Source organism: Strix aluco, chromosome 4 (assembly GCF_031877795.1).
Source record: "Strix aluco isolate bStrAlu1 chromosome 4, bStrAlu1.hap1, whole genome shotgun sequence".
In the NCBI taxonomy this organism is placed as follows: domain Eukaryota; kingdom Metazoa; phylum Chordata; class Aves; order Strigiformes; family Strigidae; genus Strix; species Strix aluco.
Genome location: NC_133934.1, coordinates 4,795,866 through 4,820,779, shown reverse-complemented (window position 1 = coordinate 4,820,779; position 24,914 = coordinate 4,795,866). Strand labels below are relative to the sequence as shown.

The 24,914-nt window shown below is 35.9% G+C and overlaps 1 protein-coding gene across 4 annotated transcripts in view; it reads right to left on the bottom strand.

The window, feature by feature from the left end:
• Positions 1 to 2,250: 2,250 nt before the first annotated feature.
• Positions 2,251 to 24,914, bottom strand: part of CTNNA2 (catenin alpha 2) — a 522,682-nt gene continuing 500,018 nt past the window's right edge. For 3 of the 4 annotated variants that reach the window (XM_074821829.1, XM_074821830.1, XM_074821832.1), the window contains one exon: positions 2,251 to 3,405. In XM_074821829.1, coding sequence (XP_074677930.1) covers positions 3,118 to 3,405 — 288 coding nt within the window. In that variant the 3' untranslated portion in view covers positions 2,251 to 3,117. Of the gene's footprint in view, positions 3,406 to 19,938; positions 20,083 to 24,914 lie in introns of all 4 variants that reach the window. The other variant, XM_074821833.1, reaches the window with a different exon arrangement.

The following is a 24,914-nucleotide window of genomic DNA, read 5'->3' as shown; positions in this document are numbered from 1 at the left end:
ACAAACAGATGCAGATTTCTGATCGAAGGCTGGCGAGGTCCAGCAGTCCTTCATTACACTATGCTGGTGATATCAGTTCCCTTATCTAAGTGGAGGACTGTCTGTAGTGAACATTTCCAACACCCACACACATTATTGTATGCCTACACTTTATATTAGACTTAAAAGTCTTCTAGATCTTTAAGATCTGCAAGATTTCAAGATGGAAAGTCTGTGGGATGAATTCTTGGTTGGTGCAGTCAACAGAATTGTTATTGTGGCAACTGTGACATTGTGAAAATGAATTCCACAATTTACTTAAGAAAAAAAATGTATTTTTTAAAATATTGAACTTGTTGTTTGATAATTCATTGTGTCACCCCTAATTTTTGAGTTATAAGGCCCAGTGATTACTTTTCCTTATTTAGACATTTCATAGACTTACTATTGATGACCCTAAAGAAACTGGAGACTCTTACCTTCTTTAGTCTCCCCTTATATGAAAGTAATCCCGGATTTAGTAATCCTTCTCATGTTTCCATGTACGTTACCATCCTATGCCATTGCTTCTTTCAGATGAATTGATTAAAACTGTATGAAGTATTCGAACTTAGGCACATCCCTGATGTATAGTATCATCCAATATTTTACTCTTTCTCTATTAAACCTCTGATCAATCTTAACATTCTGTTGGATTTACTACATGAGCTGAGCACTGAACTGGTATGTTCTGGTTGGTTTTTGCTTCTTGTTTTCATGTGCATTACTTTTCATTTATCAACGCTAAATTTCATCATGTTACCGTAAGATATTTAGAGCATAGATTGACCCCTTCAAAAGGCAAATAATCCATCCTAAAGTAGGACTCTAATTCACATGAACTAAGTTGCCCAATATCATTCTGGGTTTTACCTTCACAGACTGTAGTTTCCCTTAGCATTTTGCAGCACCATCGCTATTTTGACTGAGTGACTGATAATTGATTCATTCTATTAGAGTCTTTCTCTTTAGCCATGGAGCCTTAATCAATGGAGACTCTACAAGGTGTTCATATAGCTCATTGTCTACATGCTTTCTTCTAATTATATCTAAATTTGAGATGCCTCTTATAGCAACAATATAATTTTAAAACATCTGTTCAGTTAATCCATCACAGTTTTAGCGCAAAACACTGCTGAAGAGGTGCTATTACTTTTATTTGTGGCCAATTGTCTGGGGTTTGTTGTTTTTTTTTTTCATGCACCATGCTGGGACATTTTTATTTGTCTGTTATTTGTTATTTTTTTCTTTAAACTCAGTGTCCATCTTTGTATTTAATTTGTAAAGTTCCCAGTTGGTTTTAGGTAGTTTATTGGTACCACAAGCAATGCCAGTCTACGTCAGACTACAGGGCATTATAGGAAAAGCTCTTCAAGGACTTCCCCACATCTTCTATTTAATGTATTTTGATCACGTGTAGAGTCTCCAGTTCTGACTGGGGAACCTTTTTATTATACAGTACAACTAAACAAAGCAAAAATAGTAATATCCTAAAAGGCCTCTGAGAGTACATTTCTTTATATAGATTGTGTAGGAGGGCAATAGAACAAAATTTGGTGCTTTGCTATTCTGAGGAATGATCAGCGTATCTGAGACAAGCATCCAAACATCTCTCAAAAACTCTGAGGGTTATGCATGTCACTAATGGTATACCTCACTGTTTATCACAGTGTTTCAAATCCCTTATGAGGTCATGAATGTTCTCTTGTTAGTATTTAATTGGAAGAAAATTAAATACATGCTCATTGTTTTATTTTCATATACCAAGATCTTTTCATAACAATAATACAATCTCTGTAGTTGAGCCAACTGTTGGGGCTAAAAGGGAATAAAAGTAAATACTGCATTTCTTCATGCAATAGTCTTTGTAGAGGTCTCTACAGTGTGGCACAACAGATGATTTCCAAGGTTCTAAGATGCTAACCTTATAAACTTAATAAATTAAACTATCTTTCTGAGGTGTTGTTTTTAAACAAATAATTTCATGCCACACCTGACACAGATGTCTCTCATGTATTGAGGCTTAGATCTGTCTCAGATTTAAACTCTGGTTTAGACCCACTGACCAAGTTATCCAGGTTATAAAAGAAGAGAAAATTAATATAATGCTATCTTCCTTTCACCAAAAAAAAAAAAAAAAAAAAAAAAAGCAGCAGCATGAGACAAAATTAACCACTGTTTAAATCAACTATGATGCAGGGGAGATCTATGCATTAAAAGAGACAAGCCAAATTGAGGATTCCAAGGTTAAATGAGTTTATTGAGTTAGTGGTTACAATGGTATGTCAGATACCTGTAATCCAAGCTACACCTACATATTTGCCTCTAAATTCTCACACTGTCAGTTTCCGTGTCTCTAAACATTCCACCACCAGGTCTTCTATTACTAATATTATAATAATAATCATCATAATAATCATAATATAAAAGGCAATGTCAATCACCATATTGTGCTTCATACTCCACCATAAGGAATTCAATTGGCAAAAGTAAACCTCTGGTCATATTAATGGGATTAATTGAAATGTGAGCAATCATAACACTACTAGAATATAAAGAACAAAATATGTTTTAAAAGAAGCATTTTTAAGATGAATTAGTTTGTATCTGTTTTAAAAATTCACATACTATAATGAAGATGACATAAAAGTTATATCATTTAATTATTGGGCCACACATTTAAGCATATTGGCTAGTACATTTTTGCACTGGAACAGAAGCAATACAAGCTTTATGGTCTACCATTACAATTCCATTTTTTTCACTTAATATACCTGCCAACCTAATGTTTCTTGCATGCATAAAAATTTTTGGGTTTAGACTTGAATTTGTTTTTTAATCCACACATACCCCTGTGATGCAAATTCTTTGGCCAATTTAATGCTATAGTTTAGTTTAAAAAGGAAGCTTGGAATAAGTCCATTTAACATCAGAAGAGAATGCCCTAAATTTTGGCATTGCAGAAAGTTAGTTACTTCAATAGAGTCTCAGGTTGCATGCAAATTGACACTGCTTCCCCCCACCCCATGCCAGACGCATACAAGTCGGCAGGTATGCATACAAAAAGAATATAAAACCCTCCTGGTAAAGCTTAGTGTTTTAGAATGAATCCATAGCTTTAAATTCACTTAAGGCCTGTACAGGGGAAATATGTTTCTTCTGGGACCCTCTTCTCACTCTTGTCTGATATTCTTCTGGTTTTTCTCTCTTTACTAGAGGTTTCTTCTCAGGGGCCTTCATCTTCCAAGATACAACTGGTGAGTTCACTGCAGCAGTACCATAGACCTTCTGATATTTAGTGGAAGCCACATATGATGCTTTCACTGTAAGGACCACAGCGTTCATCAGATTTTTAGCTGCCTGGATGAGAGAAGTGGCACTGTCCAGCTACAAATAGAAAAAAAAATGAAATACAGCAAGGTTACTCCATGACTGGATCACTGGACCATTTCCTGACTGAAGTCTGGATACTCTCAGATCTCATTAAAGATGAAATGAATCCTATCCCTCAGGATTAATCAAGTAGCTTGTAGTAACAACCACCGGCAACAACATGCACCGAACTGTAAAGGTAAGACTGTGGTACCTCACATTAAATTTTTTAATAATTCAAAGGAAAAGCTTGTGTTTTCTGGGGTTTTTTTGTTGATTCTTTTTCTATGGGTGAAGAAGTTGCCTCTTTTTTTCACAAAAAAAAGTTACTTCTCGCTTAAACCTTTTAAAATTTACTTTTACATGTCAGAAACCGCAAAACAGGTCAACAGGGATTTTTCCCAAGTGTTCAGATTTGTTCTAATTATTCCTATTAAGCCCAGGATAACACCCCCAATGATGTCTACAGGAACAACATGAGGCCAGTGCTGAGGTTGTTAGAGAATCCCATCTGAAAAGATGAAAGGAGATTTTGAAACCCCTAAAGAAATAAAAAGATGAAACAGTTAACTGCAGGTTTTTGTAGCTACTGTAATATGTGAGCTACTTATGTTCACAAGGAATCTTACTTTATGATTAGCAGGCTTTTCATACATATACCCTTGTGTTTCTCCCATGAACGAGTCTGTCTGAGATTCCTGGGACCTCTGGATGTGAGAGGCCTTAAGAACTTGTTGAACTTCATACCATTGGGACTTCCAGTCGGCAAGCTTCCATTATACACTGAAATCAAGTACATATTCCTGGCCAAATTTTTAAAAACGAATTTAAGCAGATAATAGGACTTCAAAGCAATGTCTCAATGTTCCAAAACATGAATTAGCACTTGTTAAATCCAACTGGACATGCTCAAATTAGTAGGTGCTAAAAATATGCTCTTAAGTACTGTAGCAACCCAGGTTACTATTTAGGATGTTCAATTATCCCTTTCCCAAAATACTGAAAAAGGGAGATATATTCTTTGCGATTAAGCCTTTCAGTTCTGCCATGGAAGCTGCCTCAATTTTTTTATAAGTCTTTCCCAGTTTGTAGGAACGATTTTGGTTGTAATATTATTTTAACTCTAATTCCACCCCACTTGCTCAGTAAGTTCTTAGCTATTTTTAATGGGTATAAAAGGTCTGTCTCCCTCCAAACCTTTCCTGCTCCATATTTGGGGAGCATATGATTGCTTAACATGAATTCTAAGCAAGGTAACCAGGATAAACACTCATAAGGCAATAACAAAAAACACATTTATTATACTTCACCTCAAATATTTTGAATCACTAACAGAAGAAGAGTTCAGGAGAAACCCTCTTTCTGAAGTGTCAGTGACTGATGTGAACAAGAATAGACATTACAGAAAGCCTGTGTCTGGAACCACATTAATCTATAGACTTACCTATCATTTTTTATTTCCTCAGCTGTCGCCTTATATTCATTATGATTCATTAAATACATAAACAGCTACATACAGTGAGGTGAAAAACAAAGAAGCATTTTAATGATTTTCACATACTTGGTGCCTTTCCCTGAAACGCATAGTTGATTGCCTGCCCCCAGTAAATATTTTTCCTCAGGTCTAATTTGTATTTTCTGTTAGTAAAAGAAACTAAGTTAAAAGATGGAAAATTACATTATATGGCAGAAACATGACTGTTCAATAGGGAGTAATGAAATATAATTCAGTATAGTGTTATTCTGTAACCACACTACTGCATGATTTATAAGGCAATCTGTATGTTTGTTGGCAAATAACAGATCATACTCTATTAAATCAGGATATTCTAATTTACTGCAGAGATCTACAATCAGGCATTATTCATTGTTAAATGATTCTTTTTGAAACACTGGTGGATTGATATTGAATATAAAGTGATACCGTCAAATAGTGTTTACTTCATAATCAATGTGGATAAACTGACTGGATCAAGACTATATTGCACATTCCTGAATGAATTCTATTTGTTGAAGGTTTCTAATAGCCTCACATTTTCCAGCGTTTCTTTATGAAAAGAGTTCTGGTAGCTGTTTTACATGGGGCGTATATTAAGGAACAGAATGATTCAAGGAAGCATTTGAGGAGGCACCTAAATTAGATGCTTAAAACCATACAAAGGATGCAATCGCCATCTTTAAACACATTAGTAATTTTATGGAGTATATCGATAAGGGTGTGCAGAAGCATGTACTTCTGCAGGATCAAATGCAGATTGCAAGGATATCTTTTAGAAAACCACGTTACATATTCTGATGCCATTTTAATTATCTCTAGTTTCAATCTGCTGTTGTAGTAAATAAGCGCTCTCTATTTTCACCATTATTAATCACATTTTAACATGCAGATACTTAGTCTTTGCCCTTAATATCCATTCATATTGTAAAATGCTTTCAAGTCTTGGAATCAGAAAAGAGACATAAAACCCCTATAATAGTATCAGGCTATGAGTGTTCTCCAAAATCTGCTGGTAGCCATCCCATGTACCCAATTTGGCTACCTAAGCACTTCCAGTGATTTTCTTATTGCCTCCAGCTCCTTGCTTGTATTATGGCTCAGTAAAGAAGAATTAAACTGAATGAACATCATTTCAATTAACATTTAGATCTCACTACACTACTGTGTTACTTCAGTTTTAAGCTGTGCTTTGGCATCAGCAGAGCTACAGTGGCATAAAGCTGGAACGAGGCAGCAGTGAATCAAGCCCTTAGTGTGTTAATTCCTTACAAAATCCGGGCAGAGAAACATATGCACATTTCCAAACAGATAGTGTTAATAATAAAAAAAATAAGAAGGAAAATTAACATTACAAATAAAAGTAACACTAGGAAATTATTGCACAGCACAGAAGGCAAACTTCATTCCCTAGCAATGGTTAGGGAATTATGAATATAATGATAACTTTCCGTGCTAACAGCTAACAGCGCCTTTGACTTGCTACACAAATAGTGTTCTGCTACTTAGATCTTTTTACAAATACATTTGCCTCCATTTAGGAAAAAAAGCTCTCTTAAACATAAGAGAGAAATTTAGGTTATTGGTCCATAAAACTCCAAGAACAGAGAATGCTGGGAAAATTCAAAATTCATAAAGAACCTAAGAATCACCGCACTGGAACCTGCCACTTATCCAGGTTAAAACTGTCATCTACCCAGGGAAGGCATAAATCATTCTGAAGAAAAAAAAAAAAAAAAAAGTTTTGCTACAAGCTAACTTTGCAATTAATAAATGCAAGGCTATGACACTGGAGCAGCAGACTCTACTATCAGCCATGAAGAAAATTTTGGGGTTTTTTCCCCCCCCAAAAATGCTTAAGGCTTTGAGGAGTTTTTGATCTGCTTATAAACTGGGCTGCATTTTTCCTGCACTATATGTGGAATTTTCCAGAATCTTGTGACAATCAAGATTTCTTGCTTCTTTTACATATACACATAATCGAAGTAAAATAACCAGCAATTACAATACCAAAATAGCTGAAGAAATGGCAGAGGATAAAGCTGGAAAATTTTCTCCTTAACAGTACAGCAAATGAAAAGAGATGTTCTCCCTGCATTGTCACACCACTGTAATGGCGAAGAATTATACCACAGTTTTTAGAAAGGTCAAAATTTAATTTCCAGAGATATCTTCATAATCAGAAATATACCACAAAATGTCAGGGAAATAGAGAAAAAAAATCTGTATTTCCAGTGAGCAAGGATATAGTATAGGTAGTTTTAAAAGAGATGGTTGCTTAAGAATGTTCTATATCATTATTGTTGATTTTAATAAACCTTGAAAAGTGGGGGAAGACATCAAAAGAATTGCAGATAGTTCCTAGTCTGGAAATACTTGAGCAGCGCAAATAGAATGACCTGTGAAATTATAGGCCAGTTCAGCTGACAGCACTCTGAAATAAAATAATGAAATGTCTATAAGGGACTTCATAAATAAAGGGAGAGGAAAGAAATACAGTTAATGGCAACCAAATGTTTTTGTGGGTAAAAATATTTTCAAAGTAACCTAAATCTTGGTGCTACATGGCAGTTTGATTAAAAACTCAGTTGATACAAAATTAACAAGGCACATACAGAATGATTTCACATTCTCTAAGTTTCCAAAAGCATGTATACACAAAAAAATAATTTCTAAACAGTGACTTTTGCAGTGGACTCTTGGAGAAACCATTTGCCAGCTTTACAATACTAATATTTCTGTTAAAAACTTGGAAAAAAGTCACTTAACTGATGAAATCTGCAGATAACATAACAATTGGGAAAGTAGTAACTCACACAGAGGGGAAGTGATTGATATCTAATAAGCTGGTAAAAGTCAGAAATACAGATTTCAGTTTAACCAACTTTATAGCAGATGATATCTACTTATACAATAAGGAACTTTATCCTATGCATGATCCTAGGAAATACTCCCTGAGAATACAAAAAGGAGGACATGGATGAAAGAGGTTAAATTACCATATTCAGATTATCATCTGTCTCCAATTAAGGAGCACTGAGTCCTCGATGCAAGACCAACACTGAGGAACTGGAAAGAACGTAAAGAACCTCAAGAACAACAAACATCTTTTATGGGAAAGATTCAGTCAGCGCTGGTTTTTCCATTAAGCAAGTGCACGATTAAAAAAATGAGTTGATCAAAATCAGCAAGTACATAGTAACAGAAAGCTGATAATATTTCAAGTTCAACAGATTAGACAAAGATAAAACGGAACTTAAAGGCTGAAAGGTGAAGAAGGTCCTTTTAGTTATTAATTAGCTGAAAATTTTTAGCAGTGATATTAATTAATCACAGGAGCTAATGAAAGCGATTCTATCTCTAGAGATTGTGAAATCAGTATGGATGGTTTTGCTTATTATGTACACTCCAGCTTAAGCATAACTACTGGACATTTTTAATGCACATTAATTCAGGGAGCCTACGCATCAGTCATGGAGGAAGACAGTTTAGATGATAACAATGGCCCATATTGTCCTTGAAATGTATCATGCAAAAAATTAGTGTTAGTAATTATTGATAAACAGAGTCTAGTCTGTTTTAGTTTGTACAGATCAGGAAGAGCAATTGTCATTTATTTAACGTGTTGAAAAAGAATGTGTAACCTTTCAAATACTCTTGGCAAAGACTTGATTTGTACGCCTTTAGCAGGCAATACAGGCTTTGCCAAGCCCGTAAGGCTATGTGAATTCTGGGTGCATTCCCTGCTTCTCCTGCTTTTCTAAGCAAGTTCATACTTTCATGGACAGGTACAGTTGCTGTTAACACAAACCAAAAAGTCAATTAACAGCCTCTAGAGCACCTAAGGTTACAGGAAGCAATTATGAATCTGGAGCATGAATCAGGAATATCATTGTCCCAGATTACATTCTTATATAATAGAACATTTTCGTCTCAGCTGTGCTTAATAGTAGATCCAGTCCTACAGACGCATGTAAGATATATATAAGAAAAAGATCTCCTTCATAATACTTATGTCTTACATTTCTGTGGCACAATTCATGCATAAAACATGATACTACTAGTGACAGCCAATGCAAGAATGGCCTATTTGCTATTCAGATGCACTCATCCCTATGGTAGGAGACATCTGCTATTTATCAGCACTACTATGCGATAGCTGAAGTCAGTCACTTGAAAATGCTCGTAAGGTTTTTCTAGATATGGGTCCATTGTGAGAAAACTATCCTATATATGTGAAATTCTATGACAGAATGTCATTATTTGGAATGTAACGTGGCCACAATGGTGTTAGAAAGGGATCTCTGGCTACACAGAGAAAATAGTATATATTCCTCTTTTCCTAGCTGTTTATTTTCACATTTGATTGCAATTAACTTGCTCCTTTTTACGTGTTGAATATTTAATTCATTCTGCAGGTAGCTGTGTTTTATAGGTGGCCAATCCACTGAATAACTGTCCTCTGCATTTTTTCAATTACAGGTAAGAAATCCATAGGCATTTCCAAGCCTGTTTGGTTGCATTTAACAAAGGCTGCCATCTCAAAGGCTGACAACACAAAGCACACAAGTGTACCAAGTATCTTCTGTCTTCTATGGGCTATTGCTATTTTAAAACACGTTTAATTTACAAGCTCAACAGGTTACCAACTGCTTTATGCCAGTGTAAAAAGCATAAGCATATAAAAATACTCCCAATACTGGCATTTCCAATAAAAGATAAACAGATAAACTGCATTTATACAGTTGATTTGCTTACTTCAGGCTATTTTAAAAGAGGATAAAAGAAAAAATGATATCCCAATTCATTTGCTTTGAGGAGAATACTTAATATGAAACTAAAACCAATATATAATCATAAAATATGATTTAACACTGAATATCACTAAAATTAGGGGGTTATACTTCATTCACTAAACAAAGAGGTTTGCATAAATAACCTAAGTTTATGATAAAATAAGAATACTAACCCTGTAAAGTTAAGGAATACCACCTAAATGCCCTCAAATGTATTCAGCAGTCCTTTAATTTTATTGTGAAGACATAAAGGCTACTTCACTGAAACATCAGGAGCCCTGCATATCTTTTGTTTCTCAAAAAATATCAGAAATAGTAAGCCATGCACCAACTCTGAAATGCTCATCTAGTGGAGACTGCACTTAAATTTCATAGTGGTGTCAGAAAGCTTACAAATATTTTTTTGAGGGAAAAAAATATCTTTTTGCCTTCTCAGGTGGGAGACTGAAACATGGGCTTCAATGTCACAGAATCACAGAATCATTCAGGTTGGAAAAGACCCTTGGGATCATCGAGTCCAACCATCAGCCCTACTCTACAAAGTTCTCCCCTACCCCACATCCCCCAACATCTCATCTAAACGACCCTTAAACACACCCAGAGATGGTGACTCCACCCCCTCCCTGGGCAGCCTATTCCACTCTCTGACCACTCTTTCTGTGAAACATTTTTTCCTAATGTTCAGTCTAAACCTTCCCTGTTGCAGTTTAAAGCCGTTCCCTCTTGTTCTGTCACTAATTCCCTGGGAGAAGAGACCAGCACCAACCTCTCTACAATGTCCTTTCAGGGAGCTGTAGAGAGTGATGAGGTCTCCCCTCAGCCTTCTCCTCCTCACACTAAGCAGTCCCAGCTCCTTCAATCGCTCCTCATAAGATTTGTTCTCCAGGCCCTTCACCAGCTTTGTTGCCCTCCTCTGCACTCGCTCCAGCATCTCGAGATCTCTCTCTTATTGAGGTGTCAAGATCATTTCATGATTATTTGCCTGTTTACTCATCTTTGCTTTGTCCTCTTTTCTCCCCTCATAAATAGCCACAAGCAGATGGATCTTTAACAGGAAGCCTTGCAAAAAGCCTGACTCACAGGTTAGAGTCTGACGGATACTGAATCCTGTTCTCTTTGGGCCCAGAGGCAAGAGTACACCACTGGAGATATTACACATCTCCAACTCTGCTGTCCAGCCTGCCCTAATAAGTTATGTATGCACTGAAATTGCTTACTGGGTCATCTAATAACATAGTGAAGCACCCAATTGTAATTGTAATTGTTTAGGTTTTTGCTAAGTGTGGTAGGCTTCCAAGAACGGTTCTAACATATTAGTGTGCATGTTCTGGAGCAAAACACACACACGGGGAACATTAATGCTGGAAATGCAGATGCTTTATGAGGCTGGAGTTTGAGGGTCACAGCTCAGGGATGAGAAAGCTAGTATAAGTTTTAGGCAGAACTCAGGTACTTATCTTCTTTTACTTTAGTCCATCTAGTTTTACAAGTGGAAATCACTAAATGCCCTTCTGATTTAGACTTAATCAAAATGTCATTTTTATATCAGTGGCTGATGTTGCATACTGTCAGCATGAAAGCTCATATTTTAACAACTGAAATGTTGAAATGAAAAATAAGACAGTTGGAAACAACTGAAAGTTAAAGTTACCTGATTCTTTTTGTGAAATATTACTGATTTCTTTCCAGCCTGGCAGGTCCCAAAGGTGAAAAATATATTTTGGAATTTCTGATAGATATTAAAGTTTTTATAAGCATTAACCATATTTACGGGCAATAAATTATTTATCCAATATGACATTACTGCTATAACAAAAAATTTACAATTTTTCTTGTAGATGCCAAACCTAATGTAGGTTATCTCCTCAATATTTAATATTTAATTAATATATTGTTGCATTCTTTTCAGAATTTAATGGAGGAAAATATTTTGACTCATAATAAAAAAATTCTCAGAACCCAGTTTTTTTTCTTCTGCTCATTATCTGCCCTTGCACATCAGGAAAAAATGCTAAATCAGTACAATTCATAACATATACCAGAAACAATGTAAGGACAAACAATCATACATAGCACTCAATCTTTTAAATAAGCTCGCTTTATCAATCATTTTCATGCTACAATGCTGCCTCAAAACTTCCAGAATCTGTTACTGAGTTAGGATATTTGATATCAGTCTGAATGCCCAAACATCTGGAACAATTCCACAGACCAAGGAAGAAATCCTCAGTCAATGAAGTCAAAGGAGTTTTGTAGATGGGAACAAGGTTTCACCCCACAACTTTGCCAGTGCTACAGTTGTGTAGCTGGCAACGCTGGCAAATGCTACACATTTTCTTTGCTAAGGTTGAATGTAGAGAAAGAAATACTTTTTACATCAATTTACAATTGACAAACATGGGAATGAGTCTTCTGCCATGATGGCTGAGAGTTTTTTCTTCTGAATTTGCCTCATTCTGCATAGAACTAATGCCTGGAGAATGATGCTTAAGATGGAGTGTCACGGACAAAAACCATGATTGTCTAACGGCCATCGCACTTGTATTACTAATTGCAGCAAAATTAATACAACCACATTTACAACTTTAAAATCATTCTGTCGCACGGAATGTTTTGATCTGAATCCTTGAATGATTAACAGGAAACAGACTTTCATGTGACTGATTTGAAGATAGGCTCCTACTTAATCTTCAAGGAGAAGGTAAAACATCTCTCACAGAAATGAAGGAAGTACAAACTAAGTTTGACAGGATAGGGTAACTCAAACTATAACTAAAATTTTTTAACGTGTCGAGGAGGCTTACTGAAGAAAATTAGAGTGAGAAGTCTGTCAAAGCTCAGTATCAGGTCCAATAAAAAAGTCATTAATGCAAAACTTTATGTAAGTGGTCTGTGTATCACCAGGATTGTATACACCATTTTACACATGGATTCAGATGCCAGAAGTTTACACAAGATACGACATTGTCTGATCCTGATGTCACAGATAGAAAAGTGCTGACAGGACTCTGTCAAAAGCATCTCAGTACAAATTTACACTTTCATATTCAATTGCAATTAAATCTGGAAGAGGAAATATAGGATACATAATTAGTCTGTGCTACTGATCTCCCTCCTCCTGACTTGAGTTCTGACTTATATGTAATTTGTAGATAGATATAATTTTAAAAGCCCAAAATAATCTAGTGCTCTTTGAAACTGAATTTTGGAAGTAAACGTTTTGTTCTTTATGTAGACAGCAGATATAATAACAAGAAAAGCACGTCTTTCTTACATTCTTACCTGAAGGGAGTCCAAATCATGTCTGGATGGCTGGAAATTGTACTCAGTGATAAAATGCAGGAGACTTGGGGTAAAAAGAATCAATAAAGCATAGAAACACTATATTCTTTACATGAGAATATGTTATCTCCTGCTATTCCTCCCAATTTTGTCACAATGAAAAGAAAAAAAAAAGGCAGCATAATGCAGGATTTCAGACTGCAATGCTGAGAAAAGTGATATTTTCCCAACTTCTTTTTTAATTTGTAAAACTGTCAGAATCGTATCTGTATGCAAGTTATCTCCGTGTCTTCAACTGTGAAGATCTGTCACATTTTGAAGCAAATTTTCTCCTTCAGCCAGCTTCACATCTCTAAAGTTAGGCTTGCCCAGGTCAGCACAGAGACACTTTGAAGATAGCTGCTCTACAGGCATAGCTGGCTTTTCTCAGGGAAGGGCTTGGAAACAATGCATCAGAGTCAAAATGAATAAAACTAAATCCTCTTGCAGAATGGAAGATAGTACCAGGACAATTGTTCCTTGCTTCCCAAAATTTGCCTGCTGTTGTTTATGTATATTTTATGTCTCATAGAAGCAGATAAAGGGCTTGACCATTCAAGGTATTGATCACTTCTGAGTTGCTAAAAGGCTTTTACTTCCTTGGAGTTGAGGGTCCTTGCAGTGTTGGTCAACTCCTGTTTCACTCATCAGTGAAAATATTACTTTGATTCCCTGAGCACTTTCCAGGACTTTACAACAGTATGCAATGAAATAAAGAAACAAAATTGAATCTCCACAGTAGTCTTCAAGAGAGATCCCCATTTCAGATTTTCAGAGAAGTCTCAGCACTGATAGAGCTAGCTTAATAATATATGGCAAATAATTTGTAAAGGAAATTCAAACAATTTATTCCAAATACCTTATTCACAATTAACTGTTCCATTTGTTTGAGCAACTCAATCAGTGGTTAAGTAAAATTCAGTAAGTGTTCCTTACTAGTCTTTTGCTGGTCTATTACTGAATATACAATTTGTGAATGCATTTGTTCATTACATTTTTAACTTCAGCTAACACTAAATGTTATTTAAAAAAGCAAAACAGGTAATAATAACTGGAGACTGCAAATGAAACCAGAACAAAACAGAAAAAACTGTAAAGGCCATTGCAGTTCACAAGGAAAGAATAAGCAAAGACAACAGCAAATTAAGAATAAATCGGAATGAGTAAAATCTTGCTCTGAATTGTAAAGGCTGACTTTTTATTATTCACATATTATTACGCAAATATTCATATAATCATAGAAAATTTTAGGATGAAAAGAAACTTTTGAGGTCATCCAGTCCAATGCCCTGTTCAAAACAAATTGAATTTGATGAGGTTGCTCAGGATTTTGCTCAAATTTTGAGTATGTCCAAGGATAGATAGTCTCCCACATCTCTGGACTGAAGACCTCCACCCTGCACTTAAATTTCACTACGCTCAAGGTAAAACTTTGGTTCCTTATATCTAATTGGAATTTCCCATGTTAAAACTTGTGTTTGTTGCCCCTTTTCCTGTCACTATGTACCTCTGACAAGTCTGGATCTGGCTTTTCTAGATCATCCAGTCAGGTAGTTGTAGATAACAGTATCTCCCCTTAGCCTTCTCTTCTGTATACATGCAAATGTATCTAAGAGAGTAGTGTAGATGATGTTGGCGATCTTATTTTTGCTGTAAGAAGAACAAGTGTCTTATCCAAAGGAAAAAACTGAGTAACTGTAGAAGGGAGGAAAAAATATCACCAATTATTGACAAATATTTAATAGCTTGCTCAGGCTCGATAAGTCCTGTACTACTCTCTTCAGAAAATATTCATGTTAGGAAATCCTAATTTACCTGGTCTCCATCTTCTTTTGTGATTCAGTATTTTAGATAGCATTTTGCCTGAACAACAAATGCAGAAGTACTTATAGCCTCAATGGCTCACATTACCCAAATGGTTTTTGTGCTCTTCACCTCAGGACAATCTTCCCTACACAAAAACAAATTAATTCAACCACATCTCCAAATCTTCCCTCTAATCCAGAATTTATGTAAAGGAGATGAAGGTATAAACTCAGCTATTCTTTAGAAGAATGGTGAAATGAAAAAGCATTTGCACTGGCTCTTTTCTTATAAGGCTCCTACCTAACTTAAATATTGTACATTAGTCATGATTATCTATAGACTTGTCTGCACTTAGCATCAGAAAAATTGTGACTGAGGATCCAAGAACTGTTCATAACTGGGTGGCACTAGAACCTTCAGCACCAGGTTTTCAGATGTCTGTAATGTAACAATTTCTCTTAAGAATGCAGGCAAGAAAAATAGGGCTGCTCATAAAAACCATTGAGATGATTTTTTCGGTGACCTAGGTAAGGTTTTTAGTCTTATCCTGTGCTCATCTTAATTCCAGGTGCTTGACCAAGGCATTCCAGGCTCCTTCTGTGCTTGTTGCAGAAGACCAGGAACCATGGAGAACCTGAGGTCCTTCATGGGTTCATTTTCTATGGAGATGGGCCAGAATACCTCACGTTTTTAATTATATTTAGGGTTCCTAAATTTCATTAGAATCCTAACGACAGTACAGTGAATCTGGGCCAAGATGCTCAACATCTGCAAAAAAATTGTCCTTGGATTTGTCTGAGGAGTCCAAGAATTCAAACAAACAATTAATATTTTTGAGATTGTTTTCCTTAATTCTTCTCTTTTGATCCCCAAAAGTGTCAAATGGGGGAAAATTACATACCAGAAAACTTATCAATCTCTCCAACTACAGAAACTAATGAAACTGGGACCCCAAGAGATCTACTTTATATAGATAAATGCTCCCTACAAAACAACTTAAATATTTCTGTCCAGAAAAAATTAGGCAGTTTCCTTTCTCCAGCAGCTAAGCTTACAGAAAGTTTTCATCACATACATATGAATATATACCCTCAAAAGACCCCCAAGGCTAAATCCTCTGACTCTATGCTTGTCTGAATACATGGTTCAATTCACCTGCCCATGCCTCTGCAACTTTTTAAAGATGTTACTAACCTAACCAGTTGTCAGCATGTACCTGAAACAAGAATATCTGCTCTCTAGAAATGGCTATTGATCTCCACTAATTATAAAGGAAGCCTGGAGTGAGCATCTCAGATGCAGATGTTTACACCTGGCTAGATGAATCACTCTCCACATAGCAATGGAGATAATAGTCAAAAACTCTTCAAAATTCAAGTGAAATCTTTCTGAATAATAAAATACTCCAATTTCCTTACACTATAGGCCTACTCTCTTGAGTGGGGTACCCTCCCCCTGTTACTTCAAGATTTCTTTCCAACTCTTTCTCAAATCGTACTTCTTTACAGTGAACTCTTTCTCCTATTTTCATTTTTATTTTTATTTGGCCATCCAGAGTGGAAACTGGAATATAGAATGGAAGACAGAGAAATGCTGGTCTTGAAAATTATCTGAATCTTGAAGGCGGACATCGTGTTTGAAACTCATCGTGATTCTACAGATCTTTTCTGCCTTGAGTGGGGCTCAGTATTCTCATTTGCAGAAGGGAAATAATGGCAATATTTCCTTTTGTTTTCAGTTTTACGAGGGTACACCACCATGTTTGCTCTGAGACACTCAGATGGGACTGGTAGAAATCCAAAGGATTATGACTGAACAGAATCATGTGTAATGCCTTTGAGATCCAATTGTCCCAGAAACAGAAAGTCCTGGGTGTAAAGGCAGTCCTAGTTTCCTGCAACCACTATACTCAGTCCAAGTGCTATTGAGCAATTTTGTTGACAATTCAAATGAGCTGAGGTCGAAGTTTAAAAGGATTGCAATTTAAATCAACACAAAGAGTCCTCTAGAATGTTGTGCACTATCATTGTGACTTCTTTTGCTTAAACAAGATTAAATCAGAAGTAATTCATTTTGAGTCAATGGTGTTATACCAGCCTAAAACTGCAGTAAGAGAGGGCAGGGTGATAAGCATCTATCTGCCAGCTGACACGGTTTGCGAACAGATGGTGCGTTTCACAGCTCTCCCTCACTTCTCATATAGAAAAAGAAGGTAAGAAGCAACCCACAAAGTTTTAATTCAACTTGTAAGAGAAATCAGCCTGGCAAATACAGAAAATTTGGGAATTTTACATAGCCATCTTAATCATACTGAAAAAATGTTTGATCCCTATATATGATCTTACATCAATAAAGTATTGCTCACCCCTTGCCAGTATGCTGAGGAACAAATCTGTAATTTAAATGCTGACCTCCTTAAATATATAGGTATAAATATACTAGGTACTAGTTTTGCTTTGAGTCAGTAATAAACAATGTGCTTGAAAACATAACACTATTTTTAAGAATGCCTTATCGTAAAGTAACTTTCAGTTTGCAAAATACTCATGAAGATTTAACTCATTTAATTTAGTATATATTGAGGAAGATGCTCAGATAAGTTTTCATATTACATGCTAAATAAAATCAGCTGAAAACTAGCCCTTATTATATTTTCTTTTAAGTTATGTACATGTAAATAATATTCAGTTAAAACAAACATCGCAACTGACTGAATACACATTTAGGCCAAAACTGTAAAATACAGGAATCTGTGCACTTTAGATGTTTTAATTTTTCTTTTTTTTTAATCATAGCTGCCAATAAAATAATTTAACAGGGGAGTTAGCTCAGTAAATGTAAAATTAGGCTATTTATTCTCCCAATGTTAAGTTACTCAGGAAAACTCACATCCTGGGGTTGCATGGACAAAAATTTGTCATTAAATTTGGCACAGGCAGATTCCAGGTTAATTATCGCAACAGTTTGTGTCATTTTGAATATCATTCCCTCTACAAACTCCCCCTATACATAAATCAGCCAACTGCTAATTTGCTCATCTTACAAGACAAATTTAGAGAGTGAATTTCTCTGGATTTAAAGCAATCCACTGACATCTCTTTCACAATATCCCCTCAGTGCTGATCACTACCTCTAATTCACCATAATTACTGAATGATACAAATTCTGATTTCCTCTTCCCAATCCTTATACCACTTTTAAAAAGAATTTCCCTCTCTGTGCCACCAAAATGCTTTCATATCACTGAAGTGAGATTAGGGGCACTGTACAGTTGGTCCTTATGTTTTACCAATTCTGTGCAAAAATTAGTCTTCTGCGTTATGCAAGAATAATTATGTGCAAAGACAATTTTATAAAATCATCAGCAAAGGATGTGCTTAGGATCTAAATTAAATTTTACCTCAAAGCATTTCCCTTTGAAAAGAACAAACCTCAAATCATCTTTAACAGCAGCAATTCCTATAAAGTTTTCCCAATGAAACATTAGAGATTGACTAACCTGCTTCTCCTTTCCTACTGAAAAGATCAAAGTTTGCTAGGGAAGCTGAATTTGCTAGACAAGTTCTTGGCTTTGCAAAGGAAGATTTGGAGACTTCAGTGTTTGGTTCACTTAAGGAATAAGCAGTAGTAATAAAACTCTTTGCACACATTATTCAAAGCTAGAAAAGCTACCACCTGACAGGGAGCCAATTTTTATATTCTTTGTCCTTATTTTTCTCTCTGACAGGAAAGGAAACAGTCATCAGTGAAAGTTTTGGGAGCATTGTAAACAACACTTTCATCCTCCCGGAATTTCATTCAGATCTCCCATGCACTGATACAAAGAGCATCACTGAGTCATCAGGGAGGAATATCTATCCATCACTGCTGACCAATTCCCAATACATGCCACTGACCAGAAGATGGAATGGTCTGCATCTCATACCCAATTCCTCAAAGCCACCTAGTCACCTGAAAATAGAAGTACTTCATCAATCAGACTACGGACCACCTCTGCTGAAAAGGCTGTGATTGCACTCTCTTTGTCTTTGATTTATAGAGTATGCAGCGCTGCCTTTTAGTGCTTTTCATGGAGATATGACAAGACCCCACACGGAGCTGGTAAAGACCTTTACATGAACAAGAACAGCAATATTTGTGGTATCCCTAGGGGTCAAAATCTTCATATGATCCTTATTCTGCCCTTTAGGATGAGAGCTCTGGCATCTTGACAGCTTTAATAGATACCCAAGAGGCAGAACAAGAAAGGAAGATCTTCGCAGTCCATCTTGTCTTTTTTAAAATGCTGAGGGATATTAAAACAGTGAAGCAGTAATACTTGGGGCCACGGGAAATAGGTAACAAGACAGTGTTTTAAAGTAAAATAGTAATGTTTAGGTAGTGACACAAGAAAAACACCAAGAAATTCAGTTAGCAATATCCCTGCCCGTCTCAAGCTCTTATTACAGAAAAAATCCAATGCTTTGATTTATAATTTGAAAGGTTAAATCTCGGTTACATCTCCTGGGATTCGATTTCCTGCTTAATATCACATCTTCCACAATTTACTTTTGATATTATTTCTTCTATAAAATAGGTGTTATAATTGGCTTATTGTCAATACAGAGCTTCATAAACATTCTGTATAAAGCAAATAAAAACAGTAACAGAGAACATAGAAAATAAAAATCCTGTCCTCTATAAACAGGCATTATTCACAGTCAATAGAGATAAATATATAAATAACACGATCTATCTTTAATCACAAAGCACTTTAGAAAAATTATGGTCCAGCACTACTGTAATTAAATTAATGGAAGTTTAGCAACTGAGTTCAAGGGGACCAGAGCCTGCCTTTTCATAATGCAAGATAAACAGTGAAGGATGAGTTTAACCACCAGTAAATGGACCACCTCTGCAAAGAAACGTGGTCATTGTTTTAGAGATGACATTAACTCTAGGACTTCAGAACAGGAAGAAAATCATTTTTCACAGGTAGCTAAGACAACACATGCAATTCATTCTGTGAGCCCTAGGGTTAATTACAAAAAGGAAAAGAAGCTAACAAAAAAATCCCCCATTCTCATGTCTTTTCCCTCCACCCCCAGATCTATAGAGTTAAAGATATAGATGAGACAGGAGGTTACTCACCGTCGAGGAGTCACTGCTTCCGGTCTCAAGCGTAGCTCCCTCAGCACAGGTGGGTGGGTGGGTAGAAAGTTGACTAGCCCTGCCCCCATCTATGACATCACACTCTACCTCATAAAAGGTAGTGAAAGTGCTCTGAACTCCAGTCTGATTTCCGAGAGATACAGAAAAGAGATAGTGAGAGAGAGAGCAAGAGAAATATTGTGCCGTAGCGTAGAGGTGAGGAGAGAGGAAAACGTGTGCTGAAGGAGCTATGCTTGGTCAAGGAAACAGGGACCCTTCCACGATGAGTAACCCCGCTGTCTGGTGGTTCCTCTCACTTGTTCCCATAGCACAGGTTAAGCATGCAAGCCCTAAAGGGTTTGCTGATTGGGAAAGGGGATAAATTTTGGCACCTTTTGATGAAAACCAGAAGGATAGAAAGCTCTATCCCCATTAAAAGCTGATTGACATCAGATCAGACATGAATTTAGTTGGTAGACTTAGGAGTAACAATATTTTGTGTATGGTTTTGAACAGCCGAACTGCACAAAACCATAAACACTGATGCAAGCAGCTGAAATTCCAGTGACTACAACTGGAATTATACTTTGGTCCACTAGTGCTGAATAAACATTACACAATCCAGCCCCCTGAGATCACCTTTGGAAACAAGAGGGTAGGCCATCTACACCATTATATGAAGGAGGTCAACAAAGAATTATGTTTTTCTCACATGGACAATGAGAACAAACTGTGCTGAAAGAATAAGTGAGGGAAGTATAAAAATTCTGGGCATACATTTATTTACAGAGCACACTTTAAAGTTCTAGAAAATATCAACAAAAGTGCAAAGAGGTGATGCTTTTAAAGACTGTATATTTTTGGACAATGACAACCTTACAAGCTGAAGCACATTTTTTTTTAAAAAAAAATCCCAAGAACTGAAACTGGAGGGCTTAAAATGGGATATTCATTCTAATTTATTCTAAATGGAATTTTTATCATCCAAATTCTGCAAAACAGGTTCAAGAGTAAACATAATTGCTTATATTATTCACTGAGATTTTCTTAATAACCTAGTTGTATACTAAAATTGAAAAAAATAGTATATGCTGCTAAACCTAACTCCTTTAAATAAAACTGCTCAAAGAATGGGGGACTATTCAGTGCCAGTAAAGAGTGCAAGCATAAGATCCTGCTTTTTGGAAGATGGAAAATGAATGCTGCTTAATCTTTTTTAAGAGTATGTGTTATAAGCACACAGAGTTAATATTGACATTTTCCCTTAGGTTTTTTGTTGCTACAAGGATCATGTAAATTGTAATCTAACCATGATTATTTTTTCAGTCTTAGTAATGATTAATGTGTATTCCCTGCTCTGTTTGTGCACTCTTTGTTTTTCTCTCCTTTCCTTCTATTGAAAAAAGAGTGTGACTGTCTAGTACCAATCACTTCACCCAATAACAGAAGTCAAGTATTTTTCTTCTTAACCTTCAAAGCTTTTATCATAATCTAATCCTGCAGATGCTACTTTAGACCAGTACATTTGTGGATTTAAAAACTCAACAAATTGGCTAGTCCAGTTGACTAAATGAAGAGCTATTGGGAATGTTAGAGATGATATATAACTTCAGGAACACAATGCAAAACTAGGCTGCATCTGAGTAATGTAAAGTGATGATAGTGCTGTGAATTTCAGTTCATAATTGAATTAAACATATATCTGTCTGATTTCGTATTACATCATCTTGGTTTTGAGCTGTTTGCATGTATGAAGATAGAGAGGAGAAAAACCACCTCTGGTACCCTGTATTGAATCTACTCCTTATTAACATGTATGTCTACTAGTCTGCCAAAGAGAAAATAAAAATTGAACTTTTAAAGGCTTTTATGGTAAAAAGTACCATGTAGAATTCAGTTAATTCATAACTTAGGTAATCTATGACTTGACTATTGCACCACAGTTGTTTTTGCCAAATAAAGTAGGAATACATTTCAAACTCCTGGGACCACGAGACCTTATGAAGCCTGAGCAAGCTTGCTCATTCTGATAATGAGAAGGATGATCAGAGGATATATCCTGAAATATGAGGAATGTTACACTTGTAGTAGCAGTCCTAATATCTCCTAAAAATAAATAAACTGACTTTTATTGGAATAGAAACCTATGGAAGTAGCACAATTAAATTCCAGAAGACTGAGTATGGCCAAGAATAATCTCCAGTAACAACACAAGATGAGAAATATGCAGAAATATGATAAATTACATCATGATAATGTGACATAAACAGTTCAATAGATTAGGTAGCAGATAATACCCCAGATGGTATTTTGGGCTAGCACTGCTCAAATCTGAAATCTTGTTTTGACCTGCTTAGTATGATATCTGTAGTTGACAAACGGAAAATTAGGGGAAGAGCAAAAAAGATAAGACTGATTTGTGAACATATAGTAGAACACGTTACTTGTCAAAACAGTGAACAAAAGCAGAGAAAGAATATACCTAACTGAAAACATTTAAAAAATTTATATACATTCAAGAAGAGAGGGAAATCTTCCAAGTGTACAACTAAGATTTAGTAAATGAATGCATGGAAATGCAAAGAGACAGTAAATGCAGACTTTAATACTGTAAAATATTTTCTTAAGGAATGTAACTTAAACCTAACAGCATAAGAAAACTGTGTGAACGCAGATCAAGTAATAGATTTAATCACTTGCACCAAGGCACTAGAAATCAAGTTTAAAAAAGGGTTCATGTTCAGTTTGACAACAAATATCTGTTGGAAAAAACACCAAAGCGCTTTATTTCTTGCTTTAAAAGACAGACAGATGATGAGGAACGGGCAGGCACCACTAAGGTACCAGTGGCTACTTTCTATAAAGTTTGAGTATAGCAAGACTGTGAAAAGCTGAGGAGAACCGACCATGCAGAAACATTATATGCACTACTGGTATACCTACAGGAGGTAAAATAGATATATTTTAAGAAATTGAAACAGCTTGAAAAGGCCATGTAAAAATGTCAAGCTGACACTTATCATAAAAGTTTGAGACCCAAACACAGACATGCCTCTGACCCAAAGAAGTCCTGTTGCTGTAGTGGCTCAGCTTGATGGATGAATGGAAAAGTCTTTTTTGTTCATTATCTGTCATAGCTAAGGAATTACGAAATATGTAACATCCCATTTGGACTGAATAAAGCTGCAACTTCTCTAATTTTTTGACAGTGGGAAGGTTGAATCTAGTTGCAGGTATAAAAAAGGATGAAAATGTCTCTGCAGTCTTTTAGATCAGATATTGCTGCTCTAATCCAGCTTTATAGAGTTCTAATTTGGTCTTTGATATGATTTAGGACACATCACTTGTATGCCTTGTCTCCTTTTCTAGCGATACTATTACCTACCTGGCAACCAAGTTCACAAAGTATTTTGATGGTGTATTTGTCAGAATTAGAAAGAATTAATGTTAACAGAAAGCATTTGAGAATATCTAACAGTAAGAGGTTAGGACTGATTTTTCTGATCCTGGATATTTTTTTATTTTGACTCCATATCAATGTCTTGAATACATTCTACAAAACAAACCCTTTTTGTTGATGCAGCTGCTTATCAGTTATGTAAAATTAATGATGTGGTGTGAGAATAGACATTTTTCCTTTGCTCCTATGAAGATCATAACTGATAATGGTAGTAGTAATAATATTATATTCCAAGTGCGGAAGAAAATATTCCAGAGGTAAAAGATATAAGGCAACTTTTAACCTTCCTCACTCAGTTTGATCTCTTCCTAAAGACTATTATTACCTCCTACATTTAATGGAGATACATTCCGATTGTGAGTTTTATTAAACACTCTGTTGTAAGCTGTTTTGTTCAGTATTTGCAATTGATTCTGCTCAGGCTGGGAAAACCTGTGGATGTTTTGCCTTGAGGGTATGTCTTCTTGCCTGGCAGTGTTTCTATGTGTGTGTTACTCACCTGCAACGCAGGTTGTCAAAAACTATAATTAAAGTCAAAGGAACTGATGAGTCTGAAGTTGTTATTCTTTTAATATCTGCAAAAGCATCATTTGATAGTATTTTAGAAGTGAGATTAAGTCTTACCACTATCCAAATCAGGAAGTTAAATAATTGCAAGAGCTAAAAGATGTACTTCTGTATAAGAAACACAGCCCAGAATCTCTTATTGTGTATTAAATCTGTCGTTATGTAAATTCAGTTCCCCACAATTCCATGTGCAAGAAACAAACCTAATTTTTATTTAAAGCCTCGGGATGTACCTACTAGCAAATCTGTGCTGTGCATTAAGGAGGCCAGGTGAGAATGCCCCAGGGGAAAGAAATTCTTATTTAATACAAATTGGTGAAGCTTGGTCCCAAACCACCTCTTTAAAGGCAGTAAGACTGGAAAAGAAGTGAACATGAGACAGTACTGAAATCCTCTCATTCTTTGTAGTAATTTTTATAGGAACAGTACTTCAGGACCAAACCTTATGGTATGTTAGAATGGTCTCTAGGCCTTGCTAAGTATTGCAGGGCTGATGCAGTTTGTGTATCAGAAAACCATAATATTCCCATTTTCTTCCCATCTCATTCAGCATGGCCTGGAATAGGAAAACAAGCTGGACTGAAGCCATAACTACTGTAGCAGGCAAGCTTTGGATTTTAGAGTGGTTACTATTTTTAAAACAAAAGTAGGATGTAATGAAGCATATACATTAGTATTTCCTTCAATTCTCTAATCTTTTTCTATGATCATATTTGTTTCAAGCCTCAATCTTGAATCTGCAACACTTTGCTTTGTTCTCATGGAATTAAATGGCTTAACATTATTTGGTATCAGAAATGCTTCACTTTGCAGAAAACTCTTCTAATGAGAAATTTCAATAAATGTAATCTTCAGCAATTCATGAATATTTGTTACCTGATAAAGCACAACAGCGTGTTCCCTGTAGCCAAAATGCTTCTTAATAAGGATAAAAGTCTGACATGTCTAA